The following is an 18,698-nucleotide window of genomic DNA, read 5'->3' as shown; positions in this document are numbered from 1 at the left end:
CGACTAATATAAAAAAACTTTGAGTTTTTCCGTAAGTCGACACCTTTCTTGATCATACAACAGCGTCACACAAAAGCATCGACATGCTTTTGCATTTGGATCCATAAAAGTAATAGCTTTGGAACAGATGAGGTTTCCACCCGACAGAGACCATATACTATATCAGTCCATTTAACGCTTTAAAAGATAAGGCATGCCTGTAGCCAGCAGCAGAGAGTGTATAAGTCATATTATATTAACCCTTTAACTCTCTCAGTGCCACAAAACAAGTTATCCCGAGTTTTTTCTAAATGCCCTCAATGCCAAGAAAGAAAAATCCAGAGTTTATTTTATTTTTATTTTATTTTTTAAAAGAATGTTCAGAACCCAAGATATCGTGATCCGAAGATTTGCTGCTCCATTCACTTCTTGTTTAACTTATTACTGAAAAGGGCTGTATCTCGGCTCCTGAGCACTTTTTTTTTACTTGGAAAAAAAAACTAAAATTGCTGGCACAGTATGAACATGTTTTTTTTATTTTATTGGCACTGAGAGAGTTAAGACCTGAGGCCATTCTTTAAAACGTTTTCTAAATCCTAACAGTTTTTTGAAAAAAAATAGCAGATCTACAAGCTCATAGCGCGGCACTCGGTGCCGCGCTATGAGCTTGTAGATCTGCTATTTTTTTATTAGCCAAAGAACTCTAAAGTGACACAGATGCGTTCCAGGTCTTAATGGGTTAACCCATTCAATCCGGGAACACATACGTGTCATTTTAGATTTTTAGACATTATTTTGTACTTTGGGCTATTCAAAAATAGCAGATATACTAATTGTCTGCAAACAATTTGTTTAGAAAAATCGTGAAAATGTGTGCAAATCTATGAATGTGTATTTTTTCAACTCAAATCTTTGCTTCTGGGTGATTCTACAAATGTCTTCTAAATCCTAACAGTTTTTTTTTTGTTTTTTTTTACTTGTTGCTATAATATCAGTGGTTCTGAAACTTTATTCATGTCAAGGACCCCCAAAATTATATGTATTTGTCTGTGGACCCCCATCTCAAAATATTTTGTTCCAGGGACCCCCACCAGAAGCAAAGATTTGAGTTAAAAATGTATATACATATTCAAAGATTTGCACACATTTTCATGATTTATTTTTCAAAAATAGCAGATCTACAAGCTCTGAGCTTGTAGATCTGAATAGCCAAAGACTAAAATGAGACGGATGCGTTGCGTTCCCACATTGAATGAGTGAAGAAGTCACAGAGGTGCATTGTTGTCCAGAAACATGTTCCAAGACGTCAGACAGTCGTTCTGGTTGTTCTGCTCAGACGCTTTGGAGAAAACAAGCCATTGTACTTTAGTGGTGGAGAGTGTTTTTTTGGTCTCTGTTCCATCGTTGTCCGGGAGTGTGTGTACATTCTGTGTTCTACAGCAGTGGCTCTCAACCTGTGTGGATAGTCTTTTTAATGAAAGACTATCATTGGCCATGTTGACAACGACACTAGGAGAGAGAAACATTTACTTTGGGCCTTATGCTTTTAGTAATCTGCCAGTATACAGTATCCTGATGTTTTTCTTTGGCAGTATTATTTGTGTACACAGTGGCCCTCATTTATCAACGCGGTGCAGACCAAATAATGGGCGTACGGCGAGGTCACCGCAACTTTCGGCATTTATCAATATATCCTGACGTGGGCTTCATCCTACCGTAGTTGTTGACGTTGGCTGCGCCCGTTTATTCCATTGTAGACCTGCGGAGCAGCATTGTCTGACTGTCTGACAGGCATCTGGACACATAATCCACTCAAAATGTATATCTACACTAATAAATAATCCCTGTAAAAATATAATATTTTATAAACGAATTTAAAGAAACTGCTTTAACCCATTGATACCTGGAACGCATCTGTGTCACTTTAGATGTCTTTGGCTATTCAAAAATAGCAGATATACAAGCTCGTAGCGCGGCACCGAGTGCCGCGCTACGAGCTTGTATATCTGCTATTTTTGAAAAATCGTGAAAACAATTTTTTTTTCCAAAAACTGTTAGGATTTAGAAAACATTTTTAAGAATGGCCTCAGGTCTTAAAGGGTTAACAGTCATTCGGTTAAGCTTGCAGATCTGGCTGCATTGGCTATTTGAAAATAGCAGATCTACAAGCTCACAACAGGTCGCATCGCGATGTGTTGTGAGCTTGTAGATCTGCTATTTTCAAAATATAGAGCGCTTCTGCGAGCGCATTTTCGGGAGTTTAGACCGGCGCAGCGGCGCTTCTGTTATACTTTCATGGCCACCGGGAGATCAGACATTTAACCCACGGTCCAACACACACCAGCCTTCATCCATTAATGTTCTCTCCAGGCTATCTGTCATTAACACATTCCATGCCAGAGTTTAATCTCATAATGTACTCACCAGTGCCAGCGTTTTATTGTTGTTTTTTTGTTTTTTTCATGTCACCACAGACCTCGCTAAATAAGTTAAAAGTGCGCGTTCATTTGGTTCTAAACACACAGCGGATCTGTGAGAAACGGCCAGCGAAAACAGTTTCCAAATGCGAGCCGCCATCTTGAAGATACAGCCGATCAACGGTAAACAGTGATCAGCGAGGAGAAAAACAACAACCGAGAAAATCGAGTTTTAAACAGGATCCCAGACAGGAAGCGGATACGATCGAAAAAACCGGAACCCGAATAATTCTGTTTCCGACCGGAAACCGGAAACGGAAATGGATCAAAAAAATTCGGAAAGTGCACCTGGGGCAAAATCAATGGGAATCGGCGGTTCGCGTAGATCTACGCGACTGGCACGCTGCGGCTTTAAATAGGTTCGCGTAGATCTACGCGATTGGCATTCAATGTGTTAATGTGGCGCGGCATGGGGACTCGCCCGTCCGACGGTCCGAGTCTCACTGGGAAATGGGAATAGCTTTGACTGCTTTATTTTAGTAACTCGAACGCGCACTGCTCGGTATGGGTTAAATACATTAATATACAAACGTATTCCATTCATGGCGATGTGGTATCATAATCTGTCATTCATGTAGGCTACTAGCCTACTTCATTGACAAAGATTGTACCGTTACGCAGGTGTGTGTGTGTGTGTGTGTGTGTGTGTGTGTGCGCGTGCGTGCGTGCGTGCGTGCGTGCGTGCGTGCGTGCGTGCGTGCGTGCGTGCGTGCGTGCGTGCGTGCGTGCGTGCGTGACAGGCAGCGAGGCGAGGCGAGCCGGCGAAACTGTTTCTTATTGGCTTTCCATGCTTTATTTGGTCGTGTTCTGGTTCGCCATGTCGTAAAATCAGGGCGTTTCGAGAATATTTAAGGGCGTGTTATTTAAATGACGCTCGGTTTCAGCCGTGACGTTTATCAAGGCTCCGACCCAATGTACGCTAGGATTGGCTGTATAGGATTCGTTGATAAATGTGACTTCGACGTTGGTGTACGGCCGAATATATGGAAAAATATAAGCCGGTTTATACGCTCTGTTGATAAATGAGGGCCACTGTATTCTGAGCTCAGCCAAATACAGATAAAAAGATCACTGGTTTGTTCTTGTTTTTAAACATTGTTTCTCTCTGTTGATGCAGGAGGCCTTATTTATCATTCAAATCAGCAGATATGTATACAGCATATAATAAAGCCATCAGTACATTGTTTTGCCAGTCCAATAATCAGAACCCACATTGGTTCCATAAATCCCACATCTACTGCTGCATGGCCTGGTGTTTATTTATATGATTCTCTCTGTTATTCAGAGATCTTGGTTTGACTTGGTCTGCTGCTTTCAGTGAGGGCTTGCATCTCTGTTCTTCTGCTTTGTTGTGCAATGATTTGGCACATTTTGACAACATTTTATGTCCTTATTATTTGTTTCTATTGTTCTGTGATGCCTCTGGTTTCAGGTAGAACAGTCTAAGGTTCTAATGATGTGTTTCCTGTTCTTCAGGTAGAACAGTCTAAGGTTCTTATGATGTGTTTCCTGTTCTTCAGGTAGAACAGTCTAAGGTTCTAATGATGTGTTTCCTGTTCTTCAGGTAGAACAGTCTAAGGTTCTTATGATGTGTTTCCTGTTCTTCAGGTAGAAACAGTCTAAGGTTCTAATGATGTGTTTCCTGTTCTTCAGGTAGAACAGTCTAAGGTTCTAATGATGTGTTTCCTGTTCTTCAGGTAGAACAGTCTAAGGTTCTAATGATGTGTTTCCTGTTCTTCAGGTAGAACAGTCTAAGGTTCTAATGATGTGTTTCCTGTTCTTCAGGTAGAACAGTCTAAGGTTCTAATGATGTGTTTCCTGTTCTTCAGGTAGAACAGTCTAAGGTTCTAATGATGTGTTTCCTGTTCTTCAGGTAGAACAGTCTAAGGTTCTAATGATGTGTTTCCTGTTCTTCAGGTAGAACAGTCTAAGGTTCTGGTGAAGGAGGGAGGGGTCCAGCTCCTCCTGACCATCGTGGACACCCCAGGCTTTGGTGACGCTGTGGACAACAGTAACTGGTGAGACTCTTAATTGACTATTAATTGCCATTAACAATGTCATTGTGTTTTTTAACATTGAAACACATCAATAAGAAGCTCTAAGGTGTATTAACACATTGAGTGCCATAAACGGTCCGGACCGTTTTTGGCACATTTTTTAAAAAATATTTTTTTCCCACGTGGGGGCGCTCTAACGAAACTTTGGGATCATCCAAGGAGTCTCTGAGAAGGAGAGGCCGGATGTGGATCCATGTCAAAAATGCTTCCGGTCGGCCTTTCCAATGTTAACTCCTTGACTAAAAGCTTAATATCTCCATTTCTTTTTAACGTGGTGGAAGTGAGACGTTTTCGATCTGCGATCACTCTGCAATGGAGGATCGCGTTAGAAATATTATTGTTCCAGGCGTTAGTCGGGGACTCTCCGCCGTCTCACTCGCACGCTTTGTTTACATGCACTTCCGCGTCGGGGCTTCTACAGCACAAAACGTATCAACGTAAGTGGATGGAAGATATGCTGGCACTGGATGTACCCTATTTTAATAAACCTCTGGCACACGATGTGTTAAAGACATAGTTCAATGTTGAAAATGAGTGGTATTCCCCTTTAATCCATTAAGGCCGGGAACATAGGACTTCAATGGAAACATTGTGTTATCCTTTTTAGCCTTAACCCATTAATACCTGGAACGCATCTGTGTCACTTTAGATTTCTTTGGCTATTCAAAAATAGCAGATATACAAGCTCATAGCGCGGCACCGAGTGCCGCGCTACGAGCTTGTAGATCTGCTATTTTTGAAAAATCTTGAATTTTTTTTTTTTGATTTTTTTTCAAAAAACTGTTAGGATTTAGATTTTTTTTAAAGAATCGCCTCAGGTCTTAATGGGTTAATGTCTGACAGTGCCTCAGTGCTGTTTATATTACTGTCTAATAAAGTGTTTAATAAGTGGGTCAATCACAGTTTATAAACCCTCTCCCTCTCAGCTGGCAGCCGGTGATCGACCACATCGACAGTAAGTTTGAGGATTACCTCAACGCAGAGTCCCGGGTCAACCGCCGCCAGATGCCCGACAACCGAGTGCACTGCTGCCTCTACTTCATCGCCCCCTCTGGACACGGGTAGGTAGCGCACGCAGTTGGTGGTTTTTCAACTTTTGCCTTTCGGCGTTCCAATGGCCGCCGTGAAGCGTCAGCCAATCACCAGGACCCGCCAGGTTTGACACGCATCAGACCACGGACCCGCGTTCGATACCGTGTTTATCTGTGGGACAAATCTACAGGGTCTCCACTGTAAAATCCTCTGCGTTGGGAGACGTTGTGAGCTTGTAGATCGGCTATTTTTGGCAAAGCTTTGATGTAGAGGTAAACATTAGGGGGCCTAGTACAGATCCCTGGGGTAGAGTCCTGCAATGGGCCGTCAGGTACCTGTGTTTGACGGGTAAAAAACTAATACTTTTATAAATATGGCCTACAGGCAGCAATTGATTACAATTATTAAGTATTAATTACAATTATTTTAGCTGAAGCAGTCTGTCTGCCATCAATATTATCAAACCCACAGGGTTTATCACACTTAACTGTGTGAAGTAGCTTTACCATAAAACCAACACAGGCTTGAATTCAAACACACACAATATGATATCTTTGGACAGCTCACCTCTCACAGGCAGCATTAGATTTCTTGGTGTGTTCACTTTACTGAGGAAGTAATTATTGAAGTAGTTTGCCATGTCAGATGGTTTAGTAATGAATCCTCCATTCAGTTCAATAAATGAAGGTCTTTGGTCATTTTTTTTTCTGCCCATAGCATCATTAACACATTGAATGCCAGTCGCGTAGATCTACGCGAACCTATTTAAAGCCGCAGCGTGCCAGTCGCGTAGATCTACGCGAACCGCCGATTCCCATTGAAATTGCCCCAGGTGCACTTTCCGAATTTTTTTGATCCATTTCCGTTTCCGGTTTCCGGTCGGAAACAGAATTATTCGGGTTCCGTTTTTTTCGATCGTATCTGCTTCCTGTCTGGGATCCTGTTTAAAACTCGATTTTCTCGGTTGTTGTTTTTCTCCTCGCTGATCACTGTTTAGCGTTGATCGGCTGTATCTTCAAGATGGCGGCTCGCATTTGGAAACTGTTTTCGCTGGCCGTTTCTCACGGATCCGCTGTGTGTTTAGAACCAAATGAACGCGCACTTTTAACTTATTTAGCGAGGTCTGTGGCGACATGAAAAAAACAAAAAAACAACAATAAAACGCTGGCACTGGTGAGTACATTATGAGATTAAACTCTGGCATGGAATGTGTTAACACATTGACCGCCAGAGGTTAATCTCATAATGTACTCACCAGTGCCAACGTTTTATTGTTGTTTTTAGTTTTTTTCACGTCGCCATAGACCTCGTTAAAATCCTTAAGATTGAGCTGTGCACTGTTTGTAAACATCGCGGACATCTCCCTGCGTGTACCAGTCCAAACCACGTGTCAAACGGAGCCGCCATGTTGTAGTTAGAACGGTTTATGTTAAACAGTGATCAGCGAGGAGAAAAACTACAATCGAAGAAAATGGCGTTTCAGTGTGAGCTTTAGAATGGAGGCCAACGGGATCGGCAAAACGTGATCCAGAATAATTCCGTTTCCGGTTGTGTTACAATGAAATGTTCTGTATAGAAAATTGAAAAAAAAAAAATGAAAAAGCACCACAGCCCGTAGGCTACGGGATCGGCGCTGTACGGTTGGATTTATCGGTCCGTAGGCTACGGGCCTGGCGGTGAGAGTGTTAAGTACTCTCAAAGTGTTTTACTGTCTCCATGACACTCCTCAAATTTAGAATGATAGTAATATGTTTTCTTTTGTCTATTTCATTTAGGTATTTTATTTCTTAGTGAGCGGTAGGCTTGCCAATCTACTACATTATGACATGATTCTCTCATCCACTTTCTAAATTCTTGGTCCAGCCAAGGTGCTCTAAGTGATCTAACAGTGAGCTTCTTCATTGGAGCAGAACATACATTCATAAAGGAGTCTAGTGCTGCATTTACATGCATCTTCTCAAGCATACCGGTCTCAAGCGTGGCACAGAGTGCCACGCTATGAGCTTGTAAATCTGCTATTTTTGAAAAATCTTGACAATTTTGTGCGTATTTTGTGCAAATTTTAAAGGGAACATTTGTAACTCAAATCTTTGTTTCATGGGGGTCCCTGGAACTAAATATTTTGAGATGGGAGTCCGCGGCCAAATGCATATCATTTTGGGGGTCCTTGACATGAAAACGTTTGAGAACCACTGATACTATAGCAACATACAGTATGGTTCATAAGGATAAGGATAATTCCTTTTAACAGGTCGTTCATGAAAGTCCTTGCGGTCTTGTTTCCAATGAGAACCTGTGAGCAATTGGGGTTAAGAGTCTTGCTCAGGGACAAATTTCATATCATCGGCACATATGCTGGGATAGCCTGGAATCGAACCTGGGGCAACCAGGGCCAGCTCTGGTTCCCTAGGCGGGCTCACTAACCACTCAGCTATGGCCGCCCCTCATAAAACTGTTAGCATTTAGACGACATTTGTAGAATCCCCCAGAAGCAAAGATTTGAGTTAAAAATGTCGCTTTAAGAAATATATATGTCACAGTACGATTGGAGAACCAGTACGATTGAAGACAGAGCGCTCGTTTTTAGGCACAGGGCTTCGGGGCGAGGCGGGGCTTTTCGAGACAGGGTTTATTAGCGAGGCTCGCGAGGAGGAGGAGGAGGAGGAGAAGGAGGACGCGGGGCTGCGAGGCGGGGGTTTATTACGCGAGGCTCGCGAGGAGGAGGAGGAGGAGCCTCCTCCTCCTCGCGAGCCTCGCGTAATAAACCGTCCTCCTTCTCCTCCTCCGAGGAGGAGAAGGAGAACGCGGCGCCACGAGGCGGGGCTTTGATGCGACGCCGACGCGGACCTGTCTTTTGTTGTTCCCCCCCACATAGCAACCAGGAAGCTATGCTAGGGGAACGCTGAACACACGTTCACACGCACACGCTTGTCCATGACGGAGGCGCGCCGACTCAGCAGAGCTTGAGGCCGAGGAGGCCTCCAGGCCGATATATTATAACAGTACCTCCCCCATACCGGTCTCTGTCCAATATAAATATATTATAACAGTACCTCCCCCATACCGGTCTCTGTCCAATATAAATATATTATAACAGTACCTCCCCCATACCGGTCTCTGTCCAATATAAATATATTATAACAGTACCTCCCCCATACCGGTCTCTGTCCAATATAAATATATTATAACAGTACCTCCCCCATACCGGTCTCTGTCCAATATAAACAGTGTTGGGCAAGTTACTCTACTTTAAGTAATATATTACTATTACTTATTACCTTCCTTTTAAAGTATTACATTTCGTTACATATTACTGTCTGAGCAACAGTAATATATTAATATTACATATTACTTTTTAGTTAATTAAAAAAAATAAAAGCTAAAATTGAACAATTAAATAATCTAGATTTTGTATTATTATTATTAGCCCACAAATTATTTTTGGAAATTGTGATTAATCACATTAGAATCACAGATTAGAGATTTTATGTATTTTCCCCTATTTTTCACTATTTAAAATATAGTATTTCTTAATTTTTAATAACCGACAGAGAGTCAGAGACAATATTTAGCCTATATATGGTTCTGTATCAGTGTATGAGTCAGTTTTAGCAGATTTCATTCTAATTGGCTTCTGTAGACTGCCTATGAATTTCATGGGCCTGGGTAGGGCCACCTGGCCTGGCGGAGATCTGCCCTGTTGCGCAGCACCACAGCAGCAGGTGAAGGCAATTAACTTAAACGAGGAGCTGCGCAGCAAAAACGGATCCTTTGCAAAAGGATTATTTATTTATTGTCCATCAGAGTGGTGAGATCACAGCTTCTCTCTGCTTTTGTATGATATTGATAGCCTAATCTTTGGATCTGTTTGCAGTTATTAATTTGTATTGCTGTTGATCCGACGTCGGGTTTTCTCTCTCTCTCTCCCTCCCTCTCTCATGCTCCCCCCTCTCTCTGTCAAAAGTGTTGCTTGGCTTCCGCGCATTATAAACTGGAATATAGGCTTTAAATCTAACCTATCACTGGTTATGTGCAGCGTTTCACTTGATGTTGAATCTCAACCAGAGAACTGGTGTCTACCATTACCATATTGACAGAGGTGCACGCTGTGCGTCCTGGCCGTCTCCACGCATCCATTCAGTAGCCTACAAGGGACAGCGAGGCGAGTGCACTGAGTCGCTGCGACGCTGCCTATTACATTACACCCGCCTTCTTTGGAACTGTATCCGATGCAGTCCACACACATATATATATGCATGCTCACAGCTGTTTCCGTTTCCTTTGATTCTCTCTAGGCCGGATATGCAACCTGGCAAAACAAATGGACCAAAATCTTTTTTTTCGCGATAATTAGTAACGTAGTAACGTAGTGTCATCTTACTACTATATTACAGCTTCTCCTTGTAGTAATGCGTCCTATTACCCGTTACCGCATTTCGGTAATATATTACGTAACGGCGTTACGTTAGTAACGCACGTTACCCAACACTGAATATAAATATATTATAACAGTACCTCCCCCATACCGGTCTCTGTCCAATATAAATATATTATAACAGCACCTCCCCCATACCGGTCTCTGTCCAATATAAATATATTATAACAGTACCTCCCCCATACCGGTCTCTGTCCAATATAAATATATTATAACCTTGAATTGAAACAGCTGCATCCTCTATGGCTTCTTCCAAGTGAGTCTCTGACACAGCCATAATATGAATATCATTTTTGTGTAAAACAGAATGTAACTCTTGAAGCTTGTTCTTTAAACTACAGACGCTTACATGAGCAAACCTTAAACCTTTTTTCGGTAGTTTAATACACATTAGAAAATAAAAACAGAAGGTCCTCATCTCGGAGTCCTACATACCACTCCTCTTCATTCAGGATGGGGTGGAGGACAAGTGCGGGGGCGACACAAACCCCTCGCTCCCTAGGTGGGTGGGTCACAAGGCCATCATATCTTAAGTAGACAATGTTGAATGGCCGGTGGGTCGTGGGTGCACTGTCTCGTCGGGTCGCAACTTAAGTCGTAGGGAAGCGTGGAAAGCTTTGGACAGTGGGATAGCAGCGGGCTTGTTGTTTGTCTGTGACTGTCAGTGTCGGCGCTCAGGTGCATTCAGCAACTTTTTTTTCAGATCTTCCAACCAACTGATCTCCTGACTTCATTGGACTGTCAGTCTGTAGTAATCTGTAGTAATCTGTAGTAATCTGTAGTAGTCTGTAGTAATCTGTAGTAATCTGTAGTAATGTGTAGTAATGTGTAGTAATCTGTAGTAATCTGTAGTAATCTGTAGTAGTCTGTAGTAATCTGTAGTAATCTGTAGTAATGTGTAGTAATGTGTAGTAATCTGTAGTAATGTGTAGTAATCTGTAGTAATGTGTAGTAATCTGTAGTAATCTGTAGTAATCTGTAGTAATCTGTAATAGTGTAAGGGTGCGGGTTTGCAAAAATGTGACCCGTAGAGGACCCTCTACCCTGGGGGACTACGGTCAGCTAAGTATATAGGGTTTAAAGTGGTTAAAGGTACATTCCCCTTTAAATGAGAGTTTGGAAGGGGTCCGGAGGTTAAGCTGTCTGGCTTCCACATGAACAGGATGTCAAAGCAAACATCGTCTGTTATTTAGTGTAGCGGTGAAAATGTGGGGCTCTGGTATCGATCCCTGGGGGACTACGGTCAACCAGGTGTATAGGGTTCAAGTGGTTAAAGTTAAATTCCCCTTTTAGTTGAGGCTCTGGAAGGGTCCGGAGGTTAAGCTGTCTTGGCGTCCAAATGAACATGAACAGGGAGATGTAACAGGAGGCTCTGCATGGGAGGAACTCCTGCTTTCATGGTTTGGTCGCGTTTGATCTTTCAATCATTATTTTCGTTTAATGTATTGTAGCGGCCCGCTGCGGACTCTGTGTGTGTGTATGGCACTTTAAGGGTTGTCAGCCAATGATAGGGCCCTTCCGGGACTAGTACAGGAAGTGACGTGACGTTGTTGTGTGTGTCTCTCTGCCTCTTGAGATTAACGTGTGTGGCTACGTGAGCCTGGTTGTACTGTATGAGATATTTAATAAAGAAAGAACCTAAACGGTGGATTACGTCTCAGCCTCCACTTCCTGGGATCGTTACATTGGTGTCTGAAGTGGGGCGTGCCCTTGCGTGAGGGACGAGAGGGACTGGCCGTGTGCGGTGAACCGAGAAGCCGAACCGAGGGGAGAGTGTAGCGTCCCCAAGGCGCCACAACTTCCTCCACCGAGGGAGCTAGCTTCTTTGGCGCAGGGGGTTGTTGGCCGGACTGGTGAGCCGTGGGTCATGGGTTCGACTCCGGCTCGGGGCGCCGCACTTCTCGGCCGTTACAGTATTATTATAATTTTTTTTAGAGGTACTGTAATTGACAAATTGCAGGGTCACCTCATGCATTAAAATGACAATATCGGTCACCAGAATTAGGGACGTGTGTTTTTAATGAGTCTAACGTTCATTAGAAGGATAATATCAGTCACCAGAAGCAGAGACGTGTTAAAATGGAGATTGAAGTTGAATGGGCTTTTATAGGAAGGAGGTTTGTCTGATCAAATGAATATCAAGCTACTTAAAAACTGTCTGGGGAGAAACACAAAAGCCAGAGGAGACGTTAAAATGACCACACACGTGTTTTAACTCATTTTGACCGGGAAATAATCTGTCATTTTTAGATTTATTTGGCTATTTTTGAAAAAATCATGAAAGTTTGTGCAAATCTTTTGAATATACTATATCATTTTTTTAAGCAAACATTTTTTACTCAAATCTTTGCTTCTGGGGGATTCTACAAATGTCTTCTAAATCCTACAGTTTTTTTTTAAAAAACATATGTTTCTTTTTCAGTGGTTCTCAAACTTTTTCATGTCAAGGACTCCCAAAATGTATTTGGCCGCCAGACCCCCATCTCAAAATATGTTGTAACAGGGACCCCCCAGAAGCAAAGATTTGAGTCACAAATGTTCCCTTTAAAAACATATATATTAAAATATTGTCACAAATTTTCACGATTAAAAAAAAAAATACCAGATCTACAAGCTCATAGCGCGGCACTCGGTGCCACGCTATGAGCTTGTAGATCTGCTATTTTTTTAATAGCCAAATAAATCTATAGAATGACACGGATGAGTTCCCGGTCTTAATGGGTTAGAGTGAAATTCCCCTTCACAGAGGGTGCAGGGTTACGCTGTCTGGCTGGAACACGGAGACGTAGCAGAACTCCGTTAAGTTGGAACTCCTCTGGTTTCATGGCTTTGGCTGAAACTACTGACTGACTGACTGACTGAGTGGAACAGGACACGGGCGGACAGGAAATGATGTCGCAGCGGGAGGACGGTTGGAAGTGCACATCTGGAGGAGACGGAGCGCTGTAAATCCTCAACAATAGTTTGGACTCGTTTTGTCCCTGAAAACACACTTGTGTAAATAACTGTCATTGTGGTATTTCTGTTTTGTTACACTGTGTGTGTGTGTGTGTGTGTGTGTGTGTGTGTGTGTGTGTGTGTGTGTGTGTGTGTGTGTGTGTGTGTGTGTGTGTGTGTGTGTGTGTGTGTGTGTGTGTGTGTGTGTGTGTCAGTGGTGTAAAGTAACATGTACTCAAGTACTGTACTTACGTACAATTTTGAGGAATTTTTACTTCACTTGGGTATTTCCAATATCCAGTACTTTTACTTCTACTCCACTACATCTCAGAGGCAAATATTGTACTTTTACTCTTTATTTCTACTTTGTAGATTTTGATTATTATTACAAAACATACATTACCCACTTCAGCCTTATATACATTTCGGCCATTTGAAAATAGCCGATCTACAAGCTCACAATATGTCGCGATTCATCATTAACTCATTCAGTGCCTGACTTATTTCTGGTGCCTTATTTCTGAGTGCCAGAGCCAAAATTCATTGTAAAAAAAAAAGTGCTTAGGAGCCGAGATACAGCCTTTTTCAGTAAGAAGTTAAACAAGAAGTGAATGGAGCAGAACATTTTACAATCATGATATTTGTTTTTTGAAATTTCTATATTTATATTTTGATATTTTATTTTTTGGACGTCTTAGACGTCCAGTGGCACTGAATGAGTTAAGACCTGAGGCCGATTCAAATGCCTTCTAAATCAGCCGTTCTCAACCTTTGTCATGTCAAAGACCCCCACATTTATATTTATTTGGCCGCGGACCCCCATCTGAAAATGATTTGTCTCAGGGACCCCCAGAAGAGAAGATTTGTGTTGATGTTTTTCAAAAATGTTCACTCTGACGCGCAGTGAGTTTGTAGATCTGCTATTTTTGAATAGCCAACGTATAACATGTTAAATGACACGGACGCTTTCCCGGCTTTGATGGGTTAAAAGATAAAGTTTATCTGTCTATCTGCCCTGTTGCGCAGCACCACAGCAGCAGGTGAAGGCAATTAACTTAAACGAGGAGCTGCGCAGCAAAAACGGATCCTTTGCAAAAGGATTATTTATTTATTGTCCATCAGAGCGTGAGATCACAGCTTCTCTCTGCTTTTGTATGATATTGATAGCCTAATCTTTGGATCTGTTTGCAGTTATTAATTTGTATTGCTGTTGATCCGACGTCGGGTTTTCTCTCTCTCTCTCTCTCTCCCTCCCTCTCTCATGCTCCCCTCTCTCTCTGTCAAAAGTGTTGCTTGGCTTCCGCGCATTATAAACTGGAATATAGGCTTTAAATCTAACCTATCACTGGTTATGTGCAGCGTTTCACTTGATGTTGAATCTCAACCAGAGAACTGGTGTCTACCATTACCATATTGACAGAGGTGCATGCTGTGCGTCCTGGCCGTCTCCACGCATCCATTCTGTAGCCTACAAGGGACAGCGAGGCGAGTGCACTGAGTCGCTGCGACGCTGCCTATTACATTACACCCGCCTTCTTTGGAACTGTATCCGGTGCAGTCCACACACATATACATATGCATGCTCACAGCTGTTTCCGTTTCCTTTGATTCTCTCTAGGCCGGATATGCAACCTGGCAAAACAAATGGACCAAAATCTTTTTGGGTCGATTTTGTTTTTTTCGCGATAATTAGTAACGTAGTAACGTAGTGTCATCTTACTACTATATTACAGCTTCTCCTTGTAGTAATGCGTCCTATTACCCGTTACCGCATTTCGGTAATATATTACGTAACGGCGTTACGTTACTAACGCACGTTACCCAACACTGGACAGATGTGAGCAGAATGGGTCCATACGGGGCCTTTATTATAAAGACATTATCCATAAATATCACCCAAAGAGAGTTTGAAAACTTCCATATCTGCTGCGTGAAGTACAACAATACACATCTGTTGATTAGATTTTATTTTGATTTTATTTTATTTTATTAAGGATCCCCATTCGCTGGTGCCATAGCAACCAGCTAGTCTTCCTGGGGTCCACACAAAACACGTACAAAAACAATTAGTACAGTTGCAAATGCAAAATGATTAAATGTCAGTATCTATCACTGTGTTAAACTCTATGTGAAGCTACCATGATGATTCCTCCTCTATCTCTATCACTGTGTTAAACTCTGTGAAGCTACCATGATGATTCCTGTCCTCTATCTCTATCACTGTGTTAAACTCTATGTGAAGCTACCATGATGATTCCTCCTCTATCTCTATCACTGTGTTAAACTCTATGTGAAGCTACCATGATGATTCCTGTCCTCTATCTCTACCACTCTGACATCAAATGTGAAAGATGTGAGAGAGATGTTAAAGGAGAAATCCGGACATTTTAAGTGTTATCTTTGATGTGTAGTTACTCACCTACCGACAAAAAAAGTGCCGTTGTTTTTTCCAGAGATTCCCCTGTCGTCATTTTTTCAACCCCCTCCGTTGTCATAATGGGAGCGCGTGGCTTAGGGAAATTCGTCTATTATAACCGATGCAAAGTTATTTTTTTCTCTACTACTACTCATTGTAGAGTCTCATGATAGTCAAACATGCGCTGAAAGTTCCTGAGAGGCTACCGCTAATGCCGAACGATTTAACACTGGTTGCTTGTTTCTCTACCTAGCAACACCAAGTTGCCAGGTTCTGGGAGAGAAACAAGCAACTAGCGTTAGCTCGTTCGGCATTAGCGGTAGCCTCTCAGGAACTTTCAGCGCATGTTTGACTATCATGAGACTCTACATTGAGTAGTAGTAGAGAAAAAAATAACTTTGCATCGGTTATAATAGACGAATTTCCCTAAGCCACGCGCTCCCATTATGGCAACGGAGGGGGTTGAAAAAATGACGACAGGGGAATCTCTGGAAAAAAAAACGCCACTTTTTACGTCGGTAGGTGAGTAACTACACATCAAAGATAACACTTAAAATGTCCGGATTTCTCCTTTAAGTCTCTACTGTCAGCTACTATTTCACTGTCCTGCATTCAGCCATACCCTTCTACATTACATTACATTACAGTCATTTAGCAGACGCTTTTATCCAAAGAGACTTACAACTAGAAAAAGTGCTCCTCGGAGCACAGGTCTCCGCCAGGTCAGGTAGGTTATTGTGGCCTCCTGGTGGCGCTATAATAGGCCAATGTGAAAAGGGTGGCATTTCTTCCTCGGCCTAGTGGGAATGTGCATGCATTCATGATTTGAGGCATTTTGTTCCAAAAATGTGTTTTGCTAAAGTAGACCTGCTGGTGGCGCTATAACAGGGCAATGTGAAAAGGGTGGCATTTCTTCCGCGGCCTAGTGGGAATGTGCGTGCAAATTTTCAGGGAAATCGCACCCCGCGTTCATGATTTGAGACATTTTGTTCAAAACGGACCAATCCTGCAAACTTTGGAAGCCAACCTTAGCCAATCAGGATGGAATATGAAATATCGGACAGATGCGTCTTGATCACATGACTATAGAGATACTGTGTACCGATTTGCGTGATGTTTGGATAAAATCTGAAGGATTAATATCCAAAAATGTATTTGACATAAATCTGCCTCCTGGTGGCGCTGTAAAAAGCAGATGTGAAAAATGCAGTGCAGATGTTTTTCCTTGGCTTCTAGGGAGTGTGTGTGCAAAGTTTCACGCAGATCGGTGCAGTTATAGTTAAAAATGCAAATCGGCCTGTTATAGCGCCACCATGAGGCTGATTTGAAAAGTTTTAAGTGGCATTTCTTCCTCGGCCTAGTGGGAATGTGCGTGTGCAATTTTATGGAAATGGCAAGCTGCGTTCATGATTTGAGGCAGTTTGTTAAAAACTCACCAATCCTGCAAACTTTGGAAGCCAACCTTAGCCAATGAGGATGGAATATGGGAAATTGAACAGATCCGGGTTGATCACATGACTATAGAGATACTGTGTACCGATTTGCATGACGTTTAGTTAAAAGCTGTAGGAGTAATAGGAAAAAATGGGTTTTGCACACATCGGCCTCCTGGTGGCGCTATAACAGGCCCATGTGAAAAATGTGGGGCAGAGGTTCTGAATTGGCATCCAGGGAGTGGGTGTGCAAAGTTTCGTAGCGACCGGGCCAACGGTGCCGGAGATTAGCTGCTAACACACAGACAGGACGGACACACACACACACACGGACACACACACACACACACGGACGGACGGACGGACAGGGGGCAAAACATACTCTCTCGCCATGCCTTTCGGCCTGGCGGAGACAATAAGTGCATTCAACATAGGTAGGCAAGAAAACTACTAATCACCAGAAGTCTGAAGTGCATTCTCTTCTAAAACAAGCAACTTAGAGTATACCTAGTGCTATGGTAAAAGGTAAAAGGTAAAAGTGCAATATATCGGGTGCAATATAGGAAAATCAAATGAGCAAGAGCTAAAACCACAAAAAATGGCCAAATCGTTACGCGGCGGATAAAAGCATGAAATTTGATACAGATGTCCCTTGGGTCATCCTAAAACATCCTAGAAGGGGTGCCCCAAAAAATCTTAAACAGGAAGTGAGTTATTGACAAATTTTAAAATGACCGCCTACAGTGTTATCGATTGACTCAAAAGACAACTAAAGAATCTCATAAAAGCATACAATTTGGCATACATGTCCCTTGGGTCATCCTAACACATCCTAGAAGGTAGCCTGGTATCCAGCCTGCTTCGCTACGTTCGGCGGACTTTATTTTCTCTCTTCGCTTCTCAGTCTGGAAAGCCTCCTATCTCCAAGGGAGGCGGGACATGCCAAAAGGTTCGAATCGAACCTGGGGCTTCTGATTGGTCTGTGGTGCGGGGCGGGACCAAAAAAACAGTGTGATCGTTGTGATTCGTCATTCGTTTGAACAACATCCAATCAGCAACGACGTTGCCCAACGTAACATATGTAGTTCCAGTGTAGTTCTGCAAAACCTCCCAATGGGAGGCTTTCCAGACTGAGAAGCGAAGAGAGAAAATAAAGTCTGCCGAACGTAGCGAAGCAGGCTGGATCCCAGGCTACCTAGAAGGGGTGCCTGAAATGATCTGAAACAGGAAGTGAGTTATTGACTAAATTGAAAATGGCCGTGTACAGTGTTGACAGATGATGCAAAAGACACTCATAAAAAATAATATCATAAAAGCATGAAATTTGGTACAAATGTCCCTTGGGTGATCTGAATGCATCTTAAGGGGTGCCAAAAAAAAGTTTTAATAGTCCCTCAATGGAAAACACTCCTCCCCCACGGGCTGCACTGCTACAACATTCAAATCGAGCAGTTTGCCAATCTGGCATTTGGTCCAGAAGCCTGAAAGCTATGCAATCTCTACCATCTCCTGACAAATATGGATGGATTAAAGTCGCTGATTCGTGGACACCTTTATGGACACTCTTGCCAGAGGCTGCCAAAGTTTGTAGAGAACTCAAGTGTGGCTGCAAAGCTGAGCCCTTCTGTTCGAGAAAGTGTAGATGCCGGGATGCTGGGTTACCTTGCAGAGCATTATGCCAATGTGCTGGTAATTGCGAAATGGCACACATGAATACATGTAGTTACTAAACACTAATCACAAAAAAACAGTAATGATCAAGAAGAAAATACATGAGAAGATAGAGTGTAAAACCAGCAAGAAGATGTAGAGTGCAAAATAAATAAGATGCAGAGAGTAAAATAAGAATATGCAGAGAGTTCGATAAATAAAGAAGATTCAAAGAGTAAAATTAAAAAAAGAATGCAGAAAGTAAAATAAATAAGATGATGT

At 42.4% G+C, this 18,698-nt stretch overlaps 1 protein-coding gene across 1 annotated transcript in view; it reads left to right on the top strand.

Annotated features, from left to right (window-relative positions):
* Window positions 1-18,698, top strand: part of LOC308095021 (septin-7) — an 83,232-nt gene that overhangs the window by 40,897 nt on the left and 23,637 nt on the right. Inside the window, exons 3-4 of the mRNA XM_080441935.1 lie at window positions 4,374-4,474; window positions 5,440-5,574. Of these exons, the coding sequence (XP_080298061.1) occupies window positions 4,374-4,474; window positions 5,440-5,574 (236 nt within the window). The remainder of the gene's footprint in view (window positions 1-4,373; window positions 4,475-5,439; window positions 5,575-18,698) is intronic.

The sequence above is a fragment of the Gymnoscopelus braueri genome (genome assembly GCF_963280865.1).
Source record: "Gymnoscopelus braueri genome assembly, chromosome: 11".
Taxonomy (NCBI): domain Eukaryota; kingdom Metazoa; phylum Chordata; class Actinopteri; order Myctophiformes; family Myctophidae; genus Gymnoscopelus; species Gymnoscopelus braueri.
The sequence above is the reverse complement of the archived record's forward strand: the minus strand, read 5'-3'. Positions and strand labels throughout refer to the sequence as shown.